The sequence below is a fragment of the Chinchilla lanigera genome, unplaced genomic scaffold, assembly GCF_000276665.1.
Source record: "Chinchilla lanigera isolate Chin_1 unplaced genomic scaffold, ChiLan1.0 scaffold00025, whole genome shotgun sequence".
In the NCBI taxonomy this organism is placed as follows: Eukaryota; Metazoa; Chordata; class Mammalia; order Rodentia; family Chinchillidae; genus Chinchilla; species Chinchilla lanigera.
In genome coordinates, this window is record NW_004955426.1 from 19,985,103 (window position 1) to 20,006,919 (window position 21,817).

General features: G+C 40.6%; 1 protein-coding gene and 1 long non-coding RNA gene across 10 annotated transcripts in view; one reads left to right on the top strand and one right to left on the bottom strand.

Annotated features, from left to right (window-relative positions):
* LOC106148676 overlaps positions 1–975 on the bottom strand; it is a 40,342-nt gene extending 39,367 nt beyond the window's left edge. Inside the window, exon 1 of the long non-coding RNA XR_001234320.1 lies at positions 888–975. This is a non-coding gene — a long non-coding RNA (uncharacterized LOC106148676). The remainder of the gene's footprint in view (positions 1–887) is intronic.
* Ttc23l (tetratricopeptide repeat domain 23-like) overlaps positions 77–21,817 on the top strand; it is a 44,724-nt gene continuing 22,983 nt past the window's right edge. Inside the window, exons 1-8 of one of the 9 annotated variants that reach the window (XM_005386181.2) lie at positions 77–1,017; positions 1,991–2,065; positions 3,793–3,830; positions 4,488–4,611; positions 12,231–12,387; positions 14,077–14,202; positions 16,798–16,975; positions 19,503–19,611. In XM_005386181.2, the coding sequence (XP_005386238.1) occupies positions 681–1,017; positions 1,991–2,065; positions 3,793–3,830; positions 4,488–4,611; positions 12,231–12,387; positions 14,077–14,202; positions 16,798–16,975; positions 19,503–19,611 (1,144 nt within the window). In that variant the 5' untranslated portion in view covers positions 77–680. Of the gene's footprint in view, positions 1,018–1,224; positions 1,246–1,277; positions 1,681–1,990; positions 2,066–3,792; positions 3,980–4,487; positions 4,612–12,230; positions 12,388–14,076; positions 14,203–16,797; positions 16,976–19,502; positions 19,612–21,817 lie in introns of those variants that run through there. The other 8 variants (XM_013514964.1, XM_005386177.2, XM_013514966.1 and 5 more) reach the window with 8 other exon arrangements.

Here is a 21,817-nt window from a genome sequence, read left to right on the forward strand (position 1 = left end):
TAAATTCCATCTTTTTAAGAGCTCAGTAAATATTTTCCTTCTCTTTCTACTTAGCCTGTTTTTTTGTTTTTTTTTTTTTGTTTTTTTTTTTTTTGAAAGTGAGACATATCCGCTCCAACTTGACTTATCACGCGCTCAATCAACTGTAGGATTCATGATAAGACCCTTAAATAAAGGGTGCCAGAGCTACCAGTGCTGTTCATTTGGGTATCGGTCCCAATTTCCCCGGCACCTGTGTGCATTGCTACTGTGTGTTTCAGGCATGAAGGTGTGATATAAGAATGCACGGCTGTATAATTTAGGGCTTTGTGGTACTTTACTCGCTTCCTGGACCCTGCTTTCCTAAACACGCCCCCTAGCTCCGATCTTACCAGGACAGGCGACCCAGAGGGCGCCGGCACTCAGTAGTTACTATACCAGAGCCTGCTCCTCAGGTGTTGGGACAGGCAGGCCACCAGAGGCGCTGAGGCGCGCCAACGCCAGTGCGGGGCTGGCGGGCCCGTGGCTGCCGCCGAATCCCGCCCACAGGTGACACAGCTTGAAACAAGAAGGGCCCTGAAGCTTGGCCCTCCTTCCCTACTTTCCATGGCTTTTATCCTCTTTCTGCATCTTTCTCTCCGCGACGGGCGTCCCTACGCGACAAACACCACTGGACAGTTCGGACCAGAGGCGAGCCGGGGATGAGCCTGAGGTGGCGGAGGCCGCCCGCGGACAGCAAGCTCGGCAGGCGGTGGGGGTGCGGACAGCCGCGGTCTCCGCGGGTCCCGGGACCGGAAGTGCGCCGCGTCGCCATGGCTACGGGCGCCAGCGCTCCGCCCCTACGCCTGCGGTTCCCATGGCAGCTCCATTGTATTCCTGGCGAGGAGCGCCAAAAGCGGACCTCTTACCTTTCCGCGTTGTGGCGCCCGGAACGAGGTCGGCGGAGGCCGGGACGCTACGTGGCCCGCGGTAGCGGACCCGCCGGGCAGAAGGAGACCGAAGCCCACTTCCGGGGCGGGGCTGCTCCACCGCAGCCAGGTGCGCGGCCGCTCGCCCGCCGGCCGGGCCTCGGGAAGCCCAAGCTCGCGCGGGCTGGGTGTATGAGGTTACCGGGGAACAGCCATCTGAAGCGGGGAAGCGCTTCGTCCTTGAGAGAAGGGCCAGAGTGGGGTGGCCCAACTCAGAGCCTTATGCACCCGCAGAAGGACAGGGCACAGGAGTGTGAGAGAGCAAACACACCCTGTTGCCCTGGGCACAGTTTAGAAAGTAGGGATTAGAAAGAAAAATGAGCGAGTCTTCCCTTCTGATTTTCTGATAGTGGTGTTCAGGGTCGAGGCTACTCAGGGATCCTGTGAGAATGAGTGACAGTCAGTAGAGTGAAGAAATGAGGAGCGCCCTGGTGGGTGTGAATGTTCACAAAGTCCGTGCGTTCCGTTTGGGTTCGATGGAAGCCTCAGAGATGGCCTTGAGAAATGAATTTCACAAACAATTTCCGTCATGTGTTTAAGCCTAGCAGCAACCAGAACAGACGCGTGGGTCTTAGCTCCTTAACTAGAACTTCCTATTGGATAGTGAAATGACCCGGAGAAGGCGGGGAATTAACCAGAACCCTGGCTGTCCTTCATTTAGTACCGAGAGATCGTTGCTCTGTTTGACTCTTCTTTCCATCAGGTCTGCCAAACATATTAGAGTTGTGTGTAGGTGAGCATAGTTTGGCTGATCAAATGTAAAGGTGCAGATTGGTAAAGGTTAAAAGCAAGTCCAGGCATTTAGGAGAAGTAAAATAGAGTTGATATGGGGCGGGGAGAGTTTAATTCCTTTAATTTGTCAAATGCCTTTCATTTCTACTCTATGGAGGCCTTCCCTCATATGTGAATTTTGCATAGGCTATTTTTGGATTGTATTTGGTAATTTCAATTTGATATTAGTAGCATTCAACACAGGGAACATAGCTCAAACTCCAGCCAAAGCCTTGTCTCTCAAAGCTGACCTCACTTGTGATTCTTGGTAGGAGAAAGATGCAAGCCAATCCCATCCGCATCCCAACAGTTAGCAATGACACCGACTGGGCCTTCTGCTTCAACCTGTAAGTACTAGAGAGCCTTGACATCATACTTCGGTGTCCCAAAACACTCGCTTTTCTCCCTTAGGACGGGCCTGGGTGAGGAACTTAGCATGCACATTACAAGAGAAAATTCCACTTCTACAGTATGATTTAATAATAGTTATGGTACTGTATTCACTTGAATCTATACCTTATATACTAAGATGGAAGATAATTATTTTTTCTCTAACTTGAGAAAAAATGTTTTTAAAAATAAAGATGAGAAACTAGGTGTGGTGACACATCCCTATAATAGATTATTTATAACAAATAAGACTAGTAATGTCATAGAGAAAAAAATAACAAAACTGAGTAAGTTGTCTTGTAAAATAAAGAGAAAATGAGTAAATAAAAATTTTCACATGGTAATGCCTGATACTTATTTGAGCATGTATTATGTGTCTGTCTCCTAGCAATCCTGTGAAGATTTTATAAATGAGGAATATAAATCAAGGAGAGATTAGGCAGTTTTCCCAAAGTCATACAGCTAGTTAGTGGTATTGAAACTAATCTGTCTGACTTCAGAGTCTGTTTTCTTTTAACCATTCCTCTATACCAGGGTTTCTCTACTTCTGTACTATTGACATTTGGGGCTAAATAATGGTTGTGGAGGCCGATGCTATGCCTTGTAGGATATTTAGCAGCATCCCTGGTTTCTACTCACTAGATGCTAGTATCACTGCCCCAGTCATAATAACCAAAAGTAGCTCCAGACATTGCCAGATGGCACCAGGAAGTAAAATCATTCTTAGTTGGGAACCATTACTCTGTCTTTCTCATCCAGTAGAAATATATAATGCAAGCCACAAATATGAATCACATACTGAAAAGTAAAATGATACCTGTTGTCTTTCCTGATTTGGATGAGACTTTTAGGGTCTTTGAGATCTTCCAATTAGTACTCTTACTTTGTAGATGAATAAACTAAGGCATGAAGCTAATAACAGTGGTAGGAACTGACACTTAAAGAGCACTTCCTAAATGCCAATTACTGTGCTAAGTGATTTATTATATAATTTAATCCTCTAACTTCATTGAGTAGGTATTTATATTTACTTCATTTTACAGAGAAGTATATTAAAGAATAAGTTACTTAGCGATTTTTGCTTAGTAAGCAGCAGAGCTGGGCCTCTACTGTAGGTGACATTCACCAAATCTGTTGAACTGGCTGCCTTTGATGCTGGGCTTTGAGAGTAACATGAGTTTACCACCTATTTATTCTTTCAAGTTTAATTTAGAAAACATCCCTCATCCACAGTTGAGGCAGTATCTTAGTTACGTTTCTCATTGCTGGGACAAAATACCTGACACCCAGGTAAAGGGGGGAAAGGTTTATTTATTTAGCTCATGGTTTGTAGAGGTTTCAGTCCACAATCAGCTGGCTTCTAGGCAGGGTGGCACATGGCAGAGGGCAACAGTTCATGGTGGTGGAAGACAGCAAAAGCAATGAGAATGAAACAAGCCCCTTTCTGCCCCTTATACTATATCTAGTGCACTGATCCAGCAATCACCCACTTTTAATCCTAGAACCCTTAATCCTGGCATTGCACTACAGATCAATCACACACTCTATTTTCAGCCACCTCAGAAATCTCTATGACTGAATGAGGCTTTGGGGGATATCTAGACACAAACCATAACAGAGAGCTATACCCTTCAATTTTATCTTTTTTGAACATCCTAACTCTGTGCGCCTCTCGTGTCCACAGGTCACGGCAAACCAGGACTCCAGAAGACCAGCAAACAGGTGAACTGTATCCCACTTGTGGGTCTAGAGAGAGTGAAGAAGACATTGCAGTCCAGAAAGAGGAGAGGGCTGTTGACCATACGTCTTTTCCCAAAGAGAAATTAGCTGAGTCCCAGAAGAAAGTAGCTCAGCTGATTAAGGAAAACATGGTAAAACAAACAAAAAAATTCACTAGATTTTTGTTCCATTTAAAAATATGCCCATGATTAAGAAGTCCTGCTTTGCTGCAGAGGGAAGTATGAGGAAGAAGATGCTGTATTTCTTAGTTAAGTGGAAGAAATCAGAGTAGAGTATAGTTGGATAGCCAGTCACCTTCTAGTTCTACACAGGATTCACTATCTATTCATCCTTGAAAGGTCTGTGCTTCTACTGTTAAACTTAAATTTGATGTTTGCTTGGTCCTGTTGCTGTTTGAAATGGCAGGTCAGATAAAAAATGAGGGTAGCTGAAGCTAAGTACTTAGGGGGAAATGAATAGAAGAACTTGTTATTAGAATATTAGTAGGGTAGAGTCAACTGTACTTGATAGAGTTTGGATGTGTAGTGGGAAAGAATGAGAAGAAAAAAAAAGGTGAGGGAAATTTAGCCCTACCTTCCTGTGATGGGCCAGAGATTTTGTTCCTTTCCTAAAATCATACTGACTTTTTGTCCTCTACAGACTACCCAAGCAAACAGGGAGCTGATTCGATGTGTCATCTTCTCCCGGATCATTTTTGGAGAAGAACACTGGAAATGGGCACAGGCTTTGACCAAATTGGCTTATGGCTACCTAACACTGAGAGGTACTTGGTTTCCCAGGATGGGGTCTAGTTGGGCCAGAGTGTGAGACTGAAATGAACCTCTAAGGGTAGGGATGACTAGGAGGGCACCTTCCCACCCCCAGCTTATACCTCATCAAGAGAAAGTAGAATCTATAGATAAGGCGCACAGTGTATCTTTTTTTTGGTACCAGGAATTGAACTCAGGACCTTGAGCTTGCCAGGCAGGTGCTTGTGCCACTGAGCTACATCCCCGGCCAAGACAGTGTATCTTAACAATAATAGTGGTGGTGACAGTTATTATTTGGTATTGTATATAGCAAGGCAATTTTATTTTGTTCTCATAATATTCCTTTGAGGAGTTACTATCATTATCCTTCATTCACATGTGAGACACTAAAACACAAAGACTGTTTAGAGATCCAGCCGCAAGTCAGCAGGGCAAGGGAAGGCAGGTATGCACATGGAGCATCATGGAGGCAGACCCAGTAATAGGACTTGCATTCCAGAGATTAAATTCAAGTCCCTAGAAGGAAAGGGTAGGGCCTTCAGCTTAGAGAAGTGATGTTTCTGGAAGATGTCTTGTGTAGGAGTACAAGATGGAATCCATTTTCCGAAACCAGAACCTAATGGAAAGCTCTGTGAGGGCAGGGACTTTGCGGCAGATGCTCAGTCAATATTTCTTGACTGACTGAAACACACAAAAAATTTTACAATAAGTGTCATGGCCAGCTGAAGGTCCTCTGCTCTTTTTTTTTTAAAGAGAATTTTTAAAAATGATAAAAGCAATACAGAATTTCAAAACAAGATGATAGGAAATTAACAGTGGTTGTTATATTGCATATTGTTATCTTCAAAGTAGTTGCTCAGATTACCAGATATAGGCATGCAAAATGCATCAAACAATATAGCATTAACTGTTCCTTTCAACAAACTAATAGAAATTACTAGTACAATCATCCTAGTTATCTTGTGTGTACATATATATTTTTCCCCTTCCTTGTTTTCTCCTTTCCCCCACCCCAATTGTTCTTTCCTTTTGAGCAGTTTCTTTCCCTTTTACAATATCTATTGTACCTTTTGGATCTTATTTATTCTTTTAATTTCTTATACTAGAGAGACAATAGAATGTTTACACATGCTAGATCGATTTATTTCACTTATGAGCATGGTCTCTAGTTGGATCAATTTGCCTATAAAAACCTCGAGTTTATCTTTCTTTACAGCTGAGTAATATTCCATTCTGTAAAAATACCACACCTTTTTTTAATCCGTTCCTCAGTTGATGGGCCTTTGGATTGTTTCTAAGATTTAGCTATGATAAATTGTGCTACTATAAACATGGTTGCACATGTATTGCTGTGGTATGATATTTTCAGTTCTTCCAGGAAAATACCCAGAAGGGGAATAGTTGGGTCGAATGGGACCTCTAATCCTAGTTTTCTGAGGAATCTCCACATTGATTTCCACAGTGGTTGTACCAGTCTGCCCTCCCACCAACAGTAGAGCAGGGTTCCTTTTTCCCCACAGTCCTGACAGTATTTATTTATTTATTTATTTATTTTTTTTATGCTAGCCATTCTTTCTGGGGTGAGATGAAATCTCAGTATTGTATTAATTTGCATTTCTCAAGTGACCAGTGGTGTTGAACATTTTATCATATATTTCTTCATCTGACTATGATTAGATTTATTGATTAGGAAGTCTTTGGGGGTCTTCAGGAGAACTGTTTCCCCCACTATGGTTGGAGTAGAAGCCAGATCAGAAAAGTCAAGTGTATCAGTCAGCTTTTACATTATTGGATGCAACCTGGATGCCCACAACTTAAAAGGAGGAAGTTTAATTTAGCTTATGTTTCAGGGGTTTCAGTACATGGTTGGCAAGCTCCAAGGCAAGAACGTCACTGTGGAAAGGTGTGACAGAGGAAAGCTGCTTACCTCTTGACAGCCAAGAAACAGAAAGAAGGGAGGAGCCAGGGAAGGAGATACTGTGTACTACAGGAAGGCAAGCCCCCTGTGGCACACCTCTTCCACCCAGGGCCTGCTCCTAGCAGCACATTTAGCTTTGATCTCATCAAGAGGTGAATTCACTGGTGAATATACCTACTATGCCCATGACCCAGTAACCTTACAAAATTCCCATCTCTGAATACATGAGACTTTTGGAGGACATTGTAGAGCTAAACCATATCATCAAGTGAAGATAATTTTACAAGAGTAGGAGATGCAGTAAGAGTTTTTTGAAAGCAAGAAGCCAGTTAGGATAATTTGAAGGTTTAAAAATGGGTAATTGATGTGATGGAGTTCTTAAGAGAATGCAGGACATTTGTAAAGCAAAATACGCCAGTGGCTATTGCTTGGAAAGAGAGGTAGAGATGCTAGAAGTGGAACTCTGTGGCTTACTGCCCAGGAGATAATCCTATGGAGCCTGGTGATACAGTAGCTGAGAAAGGCGCAGGCAAAGACCACCAGGGCAGTTTGGCACCTAGTGGTATGCTGTTTCAAATTGTTTAGAAAGGAGAATAGAGTAATATGGACATGTAGTTTCCTGCTATTTTGCTTATTAATGAAGCAATAAATTAGTCAGCCTGTTATTACTGGAAACTTTCCAAGTATTCAGGTATCTGTTGAAAGTATTGCAAAATCCAGAAAAAGACATCTAAGTCATAACTCTGTCTTGTCTGTATAGTTGGGGAAAAAAAGAACATGGTACAGCAGCAACAGAGAGTGACAAAAACCAGATAATCTGGTCTACAAAAACCCTAATACCTATCTGAAGTAAGTTTGGGTTTGAGAATGCTGCCTTTTAATAGAAATTTTGCAAGCAGTACTGTGAAAAATGTCCAGAGTAAGAAAAGATACAATAAACTACTCGATAAGAGAAATGAACTCTGGTAAAAGTAATAATGGCTAGTGTTTCTTTGAACTCACTTTATTCAGGCACTACTTCATCCTTTTTCCTGCATTAAACTAATCCTCATAAGAATCCTACAAGAAAAAAAGTATTTTCACTGCCATTTTATGGGTGGATAAACTGAGGCACTAGCTGATGAATTTGTTTAAGGCTACATGGATGGTTGTGAGTCGCTAAGCCAGGACTGTTATCTGGGAAGTCTCACTTTAGACTTGGCTTAATCATGGTGCCAGAGTAACTTCTTGAATGTAAGTGATAAAGCTACTGCTTTCTGTGGAGCCCAACAACCTTGAGAGACTGGGTAGCTCTGAGCAGAATTTTTCTGGTCAAAGTCATGTAAGAGACATCAGAGATAGAATCCTAACTCAAACTAAAGCAAAACAATGGATGCACTTTGTAGACAGTCTTTGAACCAACTTTGCCCTGTCATCAGTACTTCCATGTTTAGACTCCAGGATCTTGAGCTCCAGAAGGCAGGATGTTTGCCACTTAAGATTTTTACCCCTGCAGTTGCTGCATTGTCAGTGCGAGGAGAAGGGGAATGTCCTTCACTTGTGGTGCAAGGAAAAGAAAATGACTTGGTTTAGGAGCAGACATTGGGAATGAAGGTGAAGGGCTTGGAGTTACAGACAGACCAAAAATCTGTAGCATCCTTCACAGATAGATGCTGTAGTCATCATATATATAGTGTTGTTTTGATATAAAAGAGGGTGTTTTTATCCTGGGTTTGGTGGCACACACCTGTATTCCCAGCACTCAGGAGGCTGAGGCAGGAGGATCATCATGACTTGAGGTGAGCCTTAGCTACATAGTGAGTTAGTGAGCTCAAAGCCAGCCTGAATTACATACCAAGACCCTGTCTCAGAACAAATTAATAAAATGCACATGCATTTCAAAGTGTTACCAGTACTCCTGGCAAGCGCAAGGTCGTGAGTTCGGTTCCTGGTACCGGAGAAAAAAACCAAAAAAAAAAAAAAAAGTGTTACCAGTACAAAATTCATGGTACTTTTTGTCATGAATTTTAAGTAGTATGTACATAAAAATAATTATTATCACAAAGTGAAGGAAACAGTGTGAACATTTTTTAAACATAAAAAGCTCTTTCATACTTGGAAAGGTTGGAAAACATTTTTCTAGCACAGTAGTTTCCAAATTCTTCAGTGCTTCCATAACTAAAAATAAAACACTCTCCATACACGTATATTTATTATAAAGTGTGTACAACAGTATTAATATGCGATAAAATATTATAAATAGTTATAAAGTAGAAAAAAATAGGATAAAAAAGACAGCACAGATGTTTTGATTTTTTTCCTTACATCTTTTGACGTCTTACATACCTCCTAGGGAGAGTATACACCCTACTTTGGAGACCAGGCTGGATTCTGGAAAGGTGAAAGGAGAGATTTTCCCCTTCGGGCTTACTTTAAAGTATAATAAACAGTTTTAAGTCAAGGTCCTTGTTAAGTTTGCTTAGGCTCCATTGGTCATGAGTTCAACTTTTCATTAGAAGGGCCTCGTGTGGGGCCTGGGAGTCAAGAAACTATTTAATTAATTAGCTGCTGAGCTTAGAGGAAAAGTATTCCTCCAGGAGAATTCACACCAGCCCCAGGCACTTTGGCAGGGAAGAGGCAGGCTGGAAAAGCCTTGGGGACCTTCTCAGAGCTGCTTTCTCAAATATAGTTGTTTTCCTTTCCCTTCAGGAGTGCTGTGTTTGCTGATGTGAGGCATTTTTTCTTTTCTTCTCTTTTTTGGTTGTTGTTGGGGTACTAGGTTTTGAACCTAAGGCTTTGCACATGCTAACTAAGTGTTCTACAACTAAGCTACATTCCCTATCCCTTTCCAAAATTTCTTTTATTTTGAGCTGGGCATGCTGTTGCATACCAGTGATCTCAGCATTCTGAGAGGCTGAAATGGAAGTTTGAGCCCGGCCTGGGCAATTTAATGACTCTATGACACTGTCTCAAAATAAAAGAGAGTTGTAGCTCAGTTCAAAAGCTCTGTGTTTAACACCCAGCACTGAAAAAAATATATATCATTTTGAGATGGCCTAACTACTGTAAGTCGCCCAGGTTGGCCTGGAACTTATGATTGTCCTGCCACAGCCTCTCCAGTCGGCTGGGATTCTGGTGTGGTCCTGTAATGGTGCATGGGGCCTTGCAGTGCTTCTCCAGGTTCACCTTTCTTCTCCTAAGCCCCCAGGAAGTCATCTGATTTTGGTTGCTGCACTCCTCCTCATTGGTTGTGGAAAATAGCATATTTGATCAAAAGATTCCACTCCCTACTTTGCTGTCTTGGTTTGTAAAGTAGTAATCCTAGCTTCTGATATCCTAGCAGAGAGTTATTAGTTGATAATATATTTTTTTTTTGTCTTTTTTAGACAGGGTCTTGCTCTTCAGTTCAGGCTGACCCTGAGCTCACTTTGTAGCCCAGGCTGGTCTTGAACTCACAGTGATCTTCCTGCCTCAGCCTCCTGAGTGCTGGGATTACAGGTGTGCACCACCACGCCCGGCGATAATTTATTTTTCCCAACTTATAAAAACTCCCAAATATCTGATAGATCAAATCCAACCTGCTCACTTTGTCATCTGCTATGGTCTGAATGTCTCCTTCCCCCCCTGCCCCCTTCCCCAAGGACACAGCTAGAAAGCCCAATTAGATGACTACGACTTGACCTTGCACTTCCCAGGCTCCAAAACTTTGAGAAACAAGTATTCATTCCTTACACTTACCCAGTGTTTTGGGTACTGTGTTATCATACCACAACAGAGAGGATCCAAGGCTTGGTTTTACATGTCCAAGCATACTTCGTGTATCATTAAATTCAAACTTCTCCTCAGGCTAGTCTTCTCACTTCCCTTCCTAACACTCCCACAGCCGTGCAGCCTTGTGCACACATGTGCACATGTGCTGGTGTACATACACACTGGCACACTTGCTTATTCTGTTTTTCGTGGACATAGGCTGTTTACTCCAAATGGAAACCCCGCCACTTCATACCCACTCTTTAAAAACAAGATGGGTCCCACTTCATCTATAAATATTTTACTTCTTCAGTGCTTCTTCAGGTGTGGCCCTCAGGCAGCCCTCATTAATATCGCCTAAGAGAACTGTGAATTCTTGGCTTCCAACAAGTGAGACCTTGTTGCTCCCTGTAAATGTAAATTCTTGGTTTTTACCCCAGTGCTTATAAACAGTAACTACTGGAAACGAGGCCCAGGAATCTACACGGGGCAGTTTGAGGGGCACTGTTATCTGCTGGGCTACGGCCTAGAACACAGCCCCCTTTCTAACCAGAGTCCATCTCTCCTCAGTTAAGACTATGGAAAAGATGTCTCTCTACAGAGACTAATTGGCTTCAGGCTTAAGCCTTTGCTGCCTTTCATTGTTGTGAATGAAATTACAGTATTAATGAGGTCCTCCACCTTCAGACTTCAAAAGCAGCTCATTTCAAATTATCCCAATTGCCATGGATTTGCACCCATGCTGTGAAACCATTGTGGAAAGGCCAAAGACAAGACAAGCTGTATGGAGTGGAGTTAGGACTGTGGAGTGAGGAGTAGAGGTGCAGTGGGCCTGCTTGGCAGGTGTGACTGTGTTTACTGGTCCCTGGGCGCCTGCAGGAAGAGAGCTGAGGGTGAAAGTCAGCCATGGTTGTAGTGTAATTGAACAGAAGTAGGGTAGTATGTCCTCTGCAGACCTTTCCATTTTCTTCAGGCCTTCTTGCCCTTTTTCAGTCAGAAAAGGGGAAAAGACATGAGTTAGGCTAAAAAATGAGGAAGTTGTACAATACACTGTTTGTTCCCAAGTTTACCTCTGTTAAATAAATGAAGAGCATAAGTGCCCAGGAATACCAGCCTCTAGTTGGAAAATAAGGAGAAATCCCTACCAATTCTGTCTAGTGTTCCCTTTGTCTTTTTACTGAGGAGTCTCACTGCGGTAAGAAATTGTATTCTTGTGTGTGTGTGTGTGTGTGTGTGTGTGAGAGAGAGAGAGAGAGAGAGAGAGAGAGAGAGAGAGAGAGAGAGAGAGAGGAGAGAGAAGAGAGAGAAGAGAAGAGAAGAGAGGAGAGGAGAGGAGAGGAGAGGCGAGGAGAGGGAGAGAGAGAGAGAGAGAGAGAGAGAGAGAGAGAGAGAGAGAGAGAGAGACCAATTAGTACCACCTGCTTCATTTTTGATTGAAAAAAAGTCCCAGATGGAAATAATTGCCTTCATAAGCCCTATGTTTATAGAATGCCTTTGCAGAAAGCTCATAGCACAGCACTCTGTAGAACAACCTAGTTTGTTCCTGGATTATCTCCATGTGCATAGTAAAGAGCAGCTTCTAAAACCATTGTTGTGCTTTGCTATTTGGAGGAGAAGGAAGCTTTATGGCTTGAAAGGGTCAGATGGCACTAGCAGCAGAGTTGAAAAGGGGACATGCAGGTTCCACTCCTTTCTCTATCAGTGATTTCCAAAATGAGGCCCACAGACTGTTTCCAGGAGGGCTTGCACAAGGACCACTTGTGGGATTAAAATAGGAATCCCCAGACCCCATTCTTCTACTTTATTCCTCCAAGTTGGTAGGCCTAGGGTGGCGCCCAAGAATCTATATTCTTTACAAGCATTCCACATAACTCTGGTTCACAGCCAAACTTGGAAACCAATACTATAGACAATCAGAAATGTCCTTGACTGGAACATGCCTTTTTAATATCTTTCTTCTTGCTGCTCACTCTGTAACTTCTGCAGGCCTCCCAGCTCAAGCCAAGAAACATGCTGAATCCGCCAAGAATACACTCTTGATGTGGAAGGGAAAAACAACCTCAAACAAGGAGAAAAAGGAAATCCTAGAAGCTCTGGTCATGGTCCACTACACTCTAGGGGTGGCCTGGTTCCTACAGAACCGATATCCTTTCCTTCCCAGATGGGTCTGGTGATCAAGGTTATAGGCCACACTTGCTAGGTGGGTCATCTCACATGGGAGAATAGGAGATGAAACCATGCTATTGTGGCTGTATTCCAACACTGCAGGCCTTCCACATACTTATATCCACCTAGGAAGGTATGCATTTTTGTCCTGTGTCTGTTCATGTAAGCCCTGAGTTAAGCCCTGGGAGGGAGTTAATTAGTAACATATTCCCTAGCCAGTTGAAAAATTTCCAAGTCTGACCAAGTCGTCATTGAGCACCCAATAAAGTTAATATTAGTGGTGCAGGTAGTGGTAGGGGTAGCATAGGACTGTAGATCAAGTGGTAATTTAGAGCAGAGTGTGATAGAGTAGGCTGTACATTGTGATTCCCTAGGGAGCTTTAAGAATTACTGCTGTATAGGTCCTACCCCAGAGATTTTGATTTTGTAGGCCCCTAGGTAATTGTAATGTGCAGCCCAAAACCACTGATTTAATAAATTCTTGATCATTTCAGTTTAGTTTTTTAAAAAATGCTATTGAGAACACTGCCTATGAAGCAGGAAGCCAACCAAAATAGCCAAAAAGAAGCAGTTCTATATTACCTTCAAGGGGCATATGGAATAATGCCTGTGTGGGTCAGCTTTCTATCACTATGGCAAATACCTAAGATATTCAATTTTATAAAGAGAGAACTTGTATTTGGCTCACAGTTTTAGAGGTTTCAGACAACGATATGTTGGCCCCTATACTTTTGGGCCTGTGGCAAAGCAGTGCAACCTGGTGGAGCACATAGCAGAGCAAAACCCCTCACTTCTTTGCCACGGCCAAGAAAGAGAAGAGGAAGGGGAGGCGATCACACCCTCTCCCTTAAGGACACACTCCCAGTGACCCCATAAAGTTTCCAGCACCTCCCAGTAACACTATGCTGCAGGCCGAGCCCTTACCACACGGACATTTGGGAAACCCTAGCACCCAGACTTATGGTAGTACCTTTGCTTGAGAAATTTGTAATCTTGATAGCCTTTTGATGTTGTCACCACTTGAAAGATACTAGTGACATTTCATGTTCAGTCATCAGGAGCACTTCTTGCCCATTTGTGTCCAATCTCTTCTCTCTACACATTCCCCCTCTACTTTTTTGGTTCTGCTGCTGAACTTCCAACATGTGATGTGGCCTTCCCCATTATGCTCTTAGCAGGGAGTCTATGAAAAATGTGGGAAATAGAAAGATATTTGGAAATTGAGGGGCTTTCTTTCCTGCTATTTGCATGTGGCCAAAAACCTACTCCTTTTGGATTTTTAAAAGTGACCCAGAAAGTCCCTTTCAGCATAATTAGTTCCTTTCCTTTACCATTATTACAAACAACTTGGGAAAAATAGGTAACTGCTGTCATGCAGTAGATGCCGCTGATGGAATTGTAACTTAGTTTCCGTTCACCCCTGCAAACCCTCAACATCCACTCCAGACACGGATGCAGACAAGCGCTAAAAGAAAGCTAAGGCCTTGTTCTTTATCCAGAGAGTTATTCTTTCTTGACACACACACATGGAAACTAAAGAATGTAGCTAAGTATCCATTTTCAAGTACTTCTTTATTTTCCCAAATGGCCATTTTGTTTGCATATCACCTGTCCCTATGCAGTGGCAGTTAATTCATGTGCCTGGGATTTCCTTTGACTCTTTCACTGGCAGAGAGGCCTATTTCAACCTGCAGAAGGCAGACAGAAACATGAAGGAGCTGAAAGAACTGAATAAGGGAGATGTTTGTGAATTCCAGGTCTCAGAGAAAGACCTAACAATTGCATTGGGCAGGTAAGATCTGGGTATAGCAAAACTGAAGCTTTAGAGATGAGGCCTGGAGTTACATGATGTTCTGTACTTTCTATCTGAGGGTAGAAAACTATTCAGAGTAAAAAAGCAAGAAACTCAAAATGGTAATAAAAGACACTCGTATTTATCAAGTGGATACTCTGCGGCAAACTTCCCTGTGCACTGCTGAACTTAATCTTCGTCATTGATATAGTTAGCATGGTTCTGATCACATTAAAGAGAAGGCAAAGAGGCTGAATCCAAGGTTAAACAAACTGTCCAAGGTGACCTGTCTTAGAAGTGTTAGATCTATTATCTGAACTCATTGACCTTAACCATTCCTTGTAGTGCCTCTCACTTCTTCTATGACTGATTATGTTATTTTCTGAATTGGGTACTACTTTTTCCCATCTGAAGAGTATGACATGTTAGCAGTGTGACATCATAAGAGATATAGAAGGAACACTTAATGGATATGATAAATTGGAAGCCAGGAAAGCTACACATAGCACATGTGTTGTTAAGAAAAGTTCTGTTCTGTATAGAAACAAAATTCATGGAATTTGTTCAAGATAGAACAAGACTTAACTGTTTTGCAGTTGAGTTAGGGATCCTCTGAGAATCGGAATATTTAGGAATGAGATTGGGCCTATCAGGTTATTAGTGAAAAAAATAATGAAAAGTTTACTGTTCCCTAAATTTTTCAAATAGCTTCACATCCTTGAAATCAGTCTGTTTCCAAAACTGTAAGCACTTGGCATGTTAGAGCCAATGACTGAATGGTGCATAAATGAAATACATGCATCATGTCTGTCTCCGCTAAACAATAGTGAATCCTCAAGTCAAATGGGAAATGGTGGGGAGTTGTTGGAATGCCAGAGCTAAATCAAACCATTGACTTAAATCCATAGGGTCATAAGTTAGAGTCTGGTGAATGTCTAAGGCTGTCACGCAGGGCAGTGGTTAGTTTTTCTGCCTTATGTGAAAGAAAGCCTTGTTCCTTTGTGAGAAGGAATTCTAGTGCTTATTTCACTCATTCATTTCATGACATGTATTGAGTACTTATTTTGTGCGTGCACTGCTCTAAGTGTCAGATGCTAATTAACTTTAACTACTTACTAGACACCATTCTAAGTATTTTCATAACTTATTTTATTCAATCCTTCCCTTAGCCTATGAGGATATTTTTTATTATTGTCTGTTTTACCGATAACAAAGTTAAGGTACAGAAAGATTAACGCATGGTGACAGAACTAATAGAAGAAAGAGTTAGGCTTTTAACCGGAGCATCTGAATTCATCACTTACTTTCTATACTGCACCGAGTGATGTTTGATATTGACCAAATATCTAGTAAGCGTAGGTACTTTTATTCATTTTGAGGGTAGGGAATCTAAAGTAAGAATATTCAGATCAGACAACTTGCCAGTTCATCGCTACAAGCTCTTAATGAGAGCTGTTATCATTCTGTAGTTCCGCTCTTATGGTGAAGGGAAATAGTGTTCTGATTGATCAATATTTTAACAAAGAATTATAACATGGTAGTGTTCTTTTCATTATTAATCCTAATCTTTAAGGAAAGGAGAAACTTCCCAGTTTTAAAAAAATGTGACTATTGCTAAAATGACTTGGTGAAGTAAGTTTTAAAACTTCAACTTGAGAATACAAACATGGGGCAAAGGGAAAGAAGAAAGTAACCCTGATTGTGTATTTACTATATGTTGGGTGATTTTACATATTTGATCTTCACATCAAGGTTGTAGTTTAGATTGGCTTAGTTGTGCCTCATCTGCAAGGAAATGTTGGCCCCTGGAGTTTGATAAACTAACTCTCAGAATAAGCTGTGAACTCCCCGTGTTTTTCTTGATGTGCTTTGCTATTTCTAGAAAGATAACCACAATAAGATACTGTCTAAAAAGTTATGGTCTTGGTTTTGTTGGGGAAAATTTGAAAATTCAGACGTCTGAAGAAAAAAATAAAAGCAACAGCTGTCACTATCCAGACATAATTGCTGTGAACATTTTGGCTGTCTATCTCAGTATAATATTTTAAGTAGTCTTATATCTTCATTTCTCATTTAGCACATTTTGAATACCTCTCCATATTAATATTAAAATAAAACCCAGTTCTACAAAGCATTTTCCATAATTTATTTAGCCACCCCTCCTTTGGAGAATAGTTACAGTGTTTTCTCTGTCTTTTCTCATCTAAACTAAGTCAAATAAAATAAAACAAAACAAAAACTTTCTTGAGCTTGAAAGGCAGAAAAACAGAGGTAATACAATTTTATTTTGATTTTAGAGAGTCTGTGTTTATGAGTAAATTATTCAGCTTTGTGACTTGCTGGCTACCATTTTTTTGCCATTTACTTTTATATAAAACTTAAATGACAGCACAACCTTTATTAATGGATTAAATGAATGCTAGGCAACGAAATCTGGTGGGTAAAATACAAGGTCATGGGAGTTTATTTATAGTGAGACCAGATTTTGAGCCAGATGTGTGGGCTGCAAAAGCCAAATTCTTTGGGTTTTAGGATTAATTCTTATGAGCCTGCAAAGTAAGTGACTTCTCTGTGACTTCCTTTCTTTTCTTGTAGAGCCTCCTTGGGTATCCGCAGGTTGAACCTAGCTCTGGCATATTTTGAAAAGGCAGTTGGCAGTGTTATCGCTGCCAAGGGTGATGGAACATCAGATCTGATCAGTCTGTATGAGGAGATTGCTCAGATAGAGCAGCTGAGGAGGAACCACAAGCAGGCCATCCAGTACTTGAAGCAGGTTGGTGAGCTGCCAGAATCCAGGCAGAGTGGCCTTGTTTGCCCCAGTTCCAGGGGTCAGGGAAGTTCTCACAACACAGGGTGGGAATGGTTCCATTGTAACCCTAACTTCCCTCTACATCCCTGTAAATACCCATCAACAACTTTAAGTGACGTGGACAAAGAACGCTGGTTCAGGTGAACATTACTGTTGTGTGATCTCATTAGCAGACAGCGCTACCCCACCCAGGTTTCTTTCCCATCACTCTCAGTGCTGAGAAGAGGAAGCCAAGTGTGAGTGTACTTCAAGGAAAATCTCATCAAGGCAATTGAACTTGTCTTCAACAAACACAAAGAGGCATTTAACCTGAAATTTTTATTTTGGTACAATGCTGTCATTTGTCCATTATAGTAAGCCAGCTGGTTGTGTTTCCAAGTCTAAGGTTAAACTAATGAAAGGGTGTTTCACTTGGAGATAAATGACTTGACAATGCTCAGGGGAAAATCAACAAAGCATAGGAAAGAATGTTGAGTCTATCGTATGAGACCAGTTTAAGGCACCTTTATGTAGCATGTACTTCAAACTGCTAGGTAAATACACATTGTTTCTCTTCTAAATAAGAAAGCTGCTTGTGGCTTCAGGTATTGTCCATGGCCACAAACAGGACAAAATGTTTCCTGTAGCATAGAAAACTTACTCCAAACCGTCTGACAGTGCAAGACTGTAAACATCACGCAATGGAGAAACGCCAGGGAATGCTGCTCTCAAGGCAGCACTCCAGTGCTTACAGAGAAAGCAGTATGGGTTTTGAGTTCAGTTCTTTCTGAAAGCAGTGGTAAGGTCAGAATGGATAAAACAATAAATATCAGTGTTTTCCAACAGCAGCAAAAATCACAAGTTGAAATTTATGGAATGTTTTTATGAAGTGCACTTGAGGATATGTTAATTCATTTAATCCCTATAAAAGCTCTATGGAGGGCCTATTATCAGTTTTATTTCATGTTAAGGTAAAGTGAAGCAGAAGCAGTTATAGCTAATTCAGCTGAAGTTGTGCAGTAACAGGTGTGAAAGCAAGGATTTAGTCTCAGAAAATCTGATCATAGAGCCTATACTTACAGCAACTCTACTCTGTCTCTCGCCTCTAAAGTGTTGTCTGATAGCCCATTAGGCCTTGAAACACCTCACAGTTTGGCCTATGAAATGTTAAATAGGGTGGCTTTCTTGCTGTTGGGTTTGGACTAGATATTTTTTACTTTTCTTTATCCTTTCTAAGTGTTAATTTCTCCACTTGAGCACAAAAAAATAATAAAATTTTGTATTTCTTTAGTGCTTACTACTTGCCAAGTGGTGTTTTAAACATTTTACATAGATTCATAATATTTACAACAGGTGTTTGTGACTTACACTATTTTCATCATCCCTGTTTTGCATTTGAAGGGGTTAAGTGACCTACCTTATATCACAGTAAGTGGCTGAGTTTTGATAGGAATTCCGGTAGTATAACTCTGGGAGCCATGGTTTATAACTGTCTTTAATACCAAACTCTTGAGAGGCTGAGCTAAGCTTTTAATTTTATTTTTGCTGTGAAACCTGGTAAAAATAATATTATCTAACGTTTATTAAGAACTTAGCATGGAGTGGGTACTGTGCCCAGTGCTTTGCATACACATACTCATTTCATCTTCCTAAACTCTAATCAAGTAGGACCCATGTATTTCTTCGATAATATGGTGAAAGTAGTTGCTCAAAACTCATAGCTAGGAAGTAACTCCTCTGGGACTCAAAATCATTTGTTACGGTTTAAATATGAAGTGTCCCCAAAAACTCAGGTGTTGATGGTTGGATTACGAGTGCAGCAGTGTTCATGAAGACATTAATCTCATCCCTGGATTAGCCCATTGATGAATTTGTAGCTGAATGGGTTATTAGGAGGTAGGGCCCAGCTGGAAGAAGTAGGTCACTGGGCAGTGTGCCTTTGAAAAGGTTGAAGGGCATATCTTGTTCTAGACCTTATTCTCTCTCTCTCTCTGCCTGTCTCTCTCTGTCTCTGTCTTTCTGTCTCTCTCTGCCTCTTTGTCTCTGTCTGTCTCTGTCTCTGCCTCCCTGTCTCTCTCTCTGTCTCTGTCTCTCTGTTTCTGTGTCTCTCTGTCTCTGTCTTTCCCTCTGGCTGTATTTCTGTCTCTGTCTCTGTCTGTCTCTGTCATCTCTGTCTCTCTTTCTGCTTACTGGCCACATTAAGGTGAGCATCTTTTTTCTAACCTCCCCTTCCACCACAACGCTTCTGCTGTGCCTCAGCCTAAAGCAGTGAAGCCAGCCAAGCAGGGACTGAATTCTCTGAAACCATGAGCCAAAGTAAATCTTTCCTCCTTTAAATTGTTGTTGTTTTCAGGTATTTAGTTGTAGCACTGAAATGCTAATGCATCATCCTTCATCTAATTCCCTATGTTGGCTCTCAACCAACTAGCAATTCTGTGAAAGCGACTAGAAAATCCACAGTGAGAGTCTATCATTTGGGTAGCTGCCTTGTCATTATTTTCTTTTTTTCCAGGCCTATTCTATCAGTGTTTCTTCATTCACTGAAATCAGCCGCCAAACTGCAGAGGTGGGCGCATTATTAGCCAAAGCTTATGCCATGTCTGGAGAGCCCCAGCACAGTGGTAGGTAGAAGAAGTTTCTTTGCAGTTTTAATTTCCCAGTGACCTATGGAAAGCATATTAGTGAATGATGGTTTATAAGTAAGGTTATAGTTTGTGCCTGTTATAGAAAGATTAAGCTAGTTATGATTTTGTATAAAATCCATTACATACTGACTTGGAGCTGGTAGTATCCCCCAAATTAGTCGGAGCATCAGAACCAAGAAAATCATCTGTTTTTCCCTTTATCCCCTCTAATCTCAGCAAAATTCACATTTGTAAAAAGTATACATCGTATACACTATGAACATGACTTGTGATATGTGGGTTGGTGAGGAAATCCAGTGATTCAAAAAGAAAGCATTGGCTCCTCCTCCCCTCTTCCTTCACTCTCAATCCCCTTGACTCTTCCTCTGGGTTACAAGAAATAATGTTTGCAGCAGTTAGAATTTTTTTGACTTATATTCAGAGTGAAGTACTGGAAAGTCTAGAGGAAAGCCAAGTGATTAATTTGTCATTCAACAATAGCCCTTTGTCTGGCAAGGTCATGTTTTTGAAGTGAGTGGCTTGGGAGAGATATAAAGGAACTGGTGAGGGAAGGATGTATCGTCCCAAGCTGGCTTGATAGGATTAATGGGCACTGATAGAGTTCATGCCCTGTTAGGAAGAATATAGGACTTAGGAACAAAGCAATTAGAACATGGTTAAAATATCTCTTTTCTCTGGTTATGAAACAGTCCATTTTAGTGATGTTATTTGCCAGTTATAGGGAGGAGAAGGAAAGAGGGAAAGAGATTTATAGAGAATGTCTTACATCCCACTTTTTTCCATTCTTGTATTCCCCATGTTAAGCTTTTTTCCAGTTTGCAGAAGTTTAGGCATTTTGTTGGACATTTATTGTTTTCTTAAATAGGAATGTTCATTGAAGACTTTCTGATTGTATCATCTAGTGAGCTGTTTTCTCCTTTTAAAATTTCCTTTTTGTATGCTCACACTATATGTACTTCTTATGTACTATATTGTACTTCCTGTATACTAGAGGTAGACTGTGTTTGTTTTTATAAGAAATTTAATACATTTATAAATATGTAGAGTATTTAGCTTTTTTATGTGAGAAAAAAACATAATCTTGGGAGATTACAAAGACTTCCTTATCTTTTTCTTGCATATTAATTTTTAATGTTAAAGAAAAAATACATTTATCTTTAGGTCATATTATTCATTAAATTACAGATATATTAAAATTTTGTACATCAAAATTTAAAATATGTCAGCCAGAAGAAAATGTATCTCTGGAATAGAAATTATTAAAATTAAAAATTGGAAGACAATTTTAAAGCACACAAAGCTATACCATGAAAGACAAGGTTAACAGATTAAATTACAAAAAAGTGTAGAACAATGTCTATCACAAAGCTCTGTATGTAAAATTAAAAACAACTCAGCCAGTATGAAGGGGTAACCTGAATAGATCCTTACCTTTGAAAGAAAATGAATTTGTAGTTAACCTACCACAAAATCTCCAGGTCCAGATGATATCATTGTGGAATTCTACCTAATAGGTATTTAAGAAGGAATAACACAAATTCTACCTAATCTCCTCCAGAAAATACAAGTGAAGGGAGCTCTTCCTAACTAACTTTATGAGGCCAGCATTACCCTTATACCAAAATTGGGCAAATACATTACCAGAAAGGAAAAAAACAAACAAGAGAAATATTACATACAGACCAATATTTTCATGCATGTGGAAAAATCCTTAATAAAATATATTGTAATATATAGAAAAGAATAATATACCATGAACAAGTAAGGGTTTGTTTCTTTTGCTCAAAAATATCAGGCTGCTTTAGTATTCAAACTTTAGTCAATATCCTTTACTGTATTTATAGACCAAAGTTGAAAAATCACTGTCCTTATCAATTGATGTAGAAAAAGCATTAGGTAAAATTTAACATCAATTCATGATGGGAAGGAATTTCCTTAATCCGATAAAAAGTGTGTTGAGAGACCTGACAGCTAACATTATACTTGATGGGAAAATATTCCTTAAGGTCAGAAGCAAGACAAGGATGTATGTTTTCACATTTCATATTCACAAATATTCACTAATTCAATAAGACAAGAAAAAGAAATATGGTTTAGGAAGAAATAATGTGGTCCCTACTTACAGAAAACATGATTGTACCTACAGAAAATTCCAAGGAATGTTATAAATAAGAAGTAACAT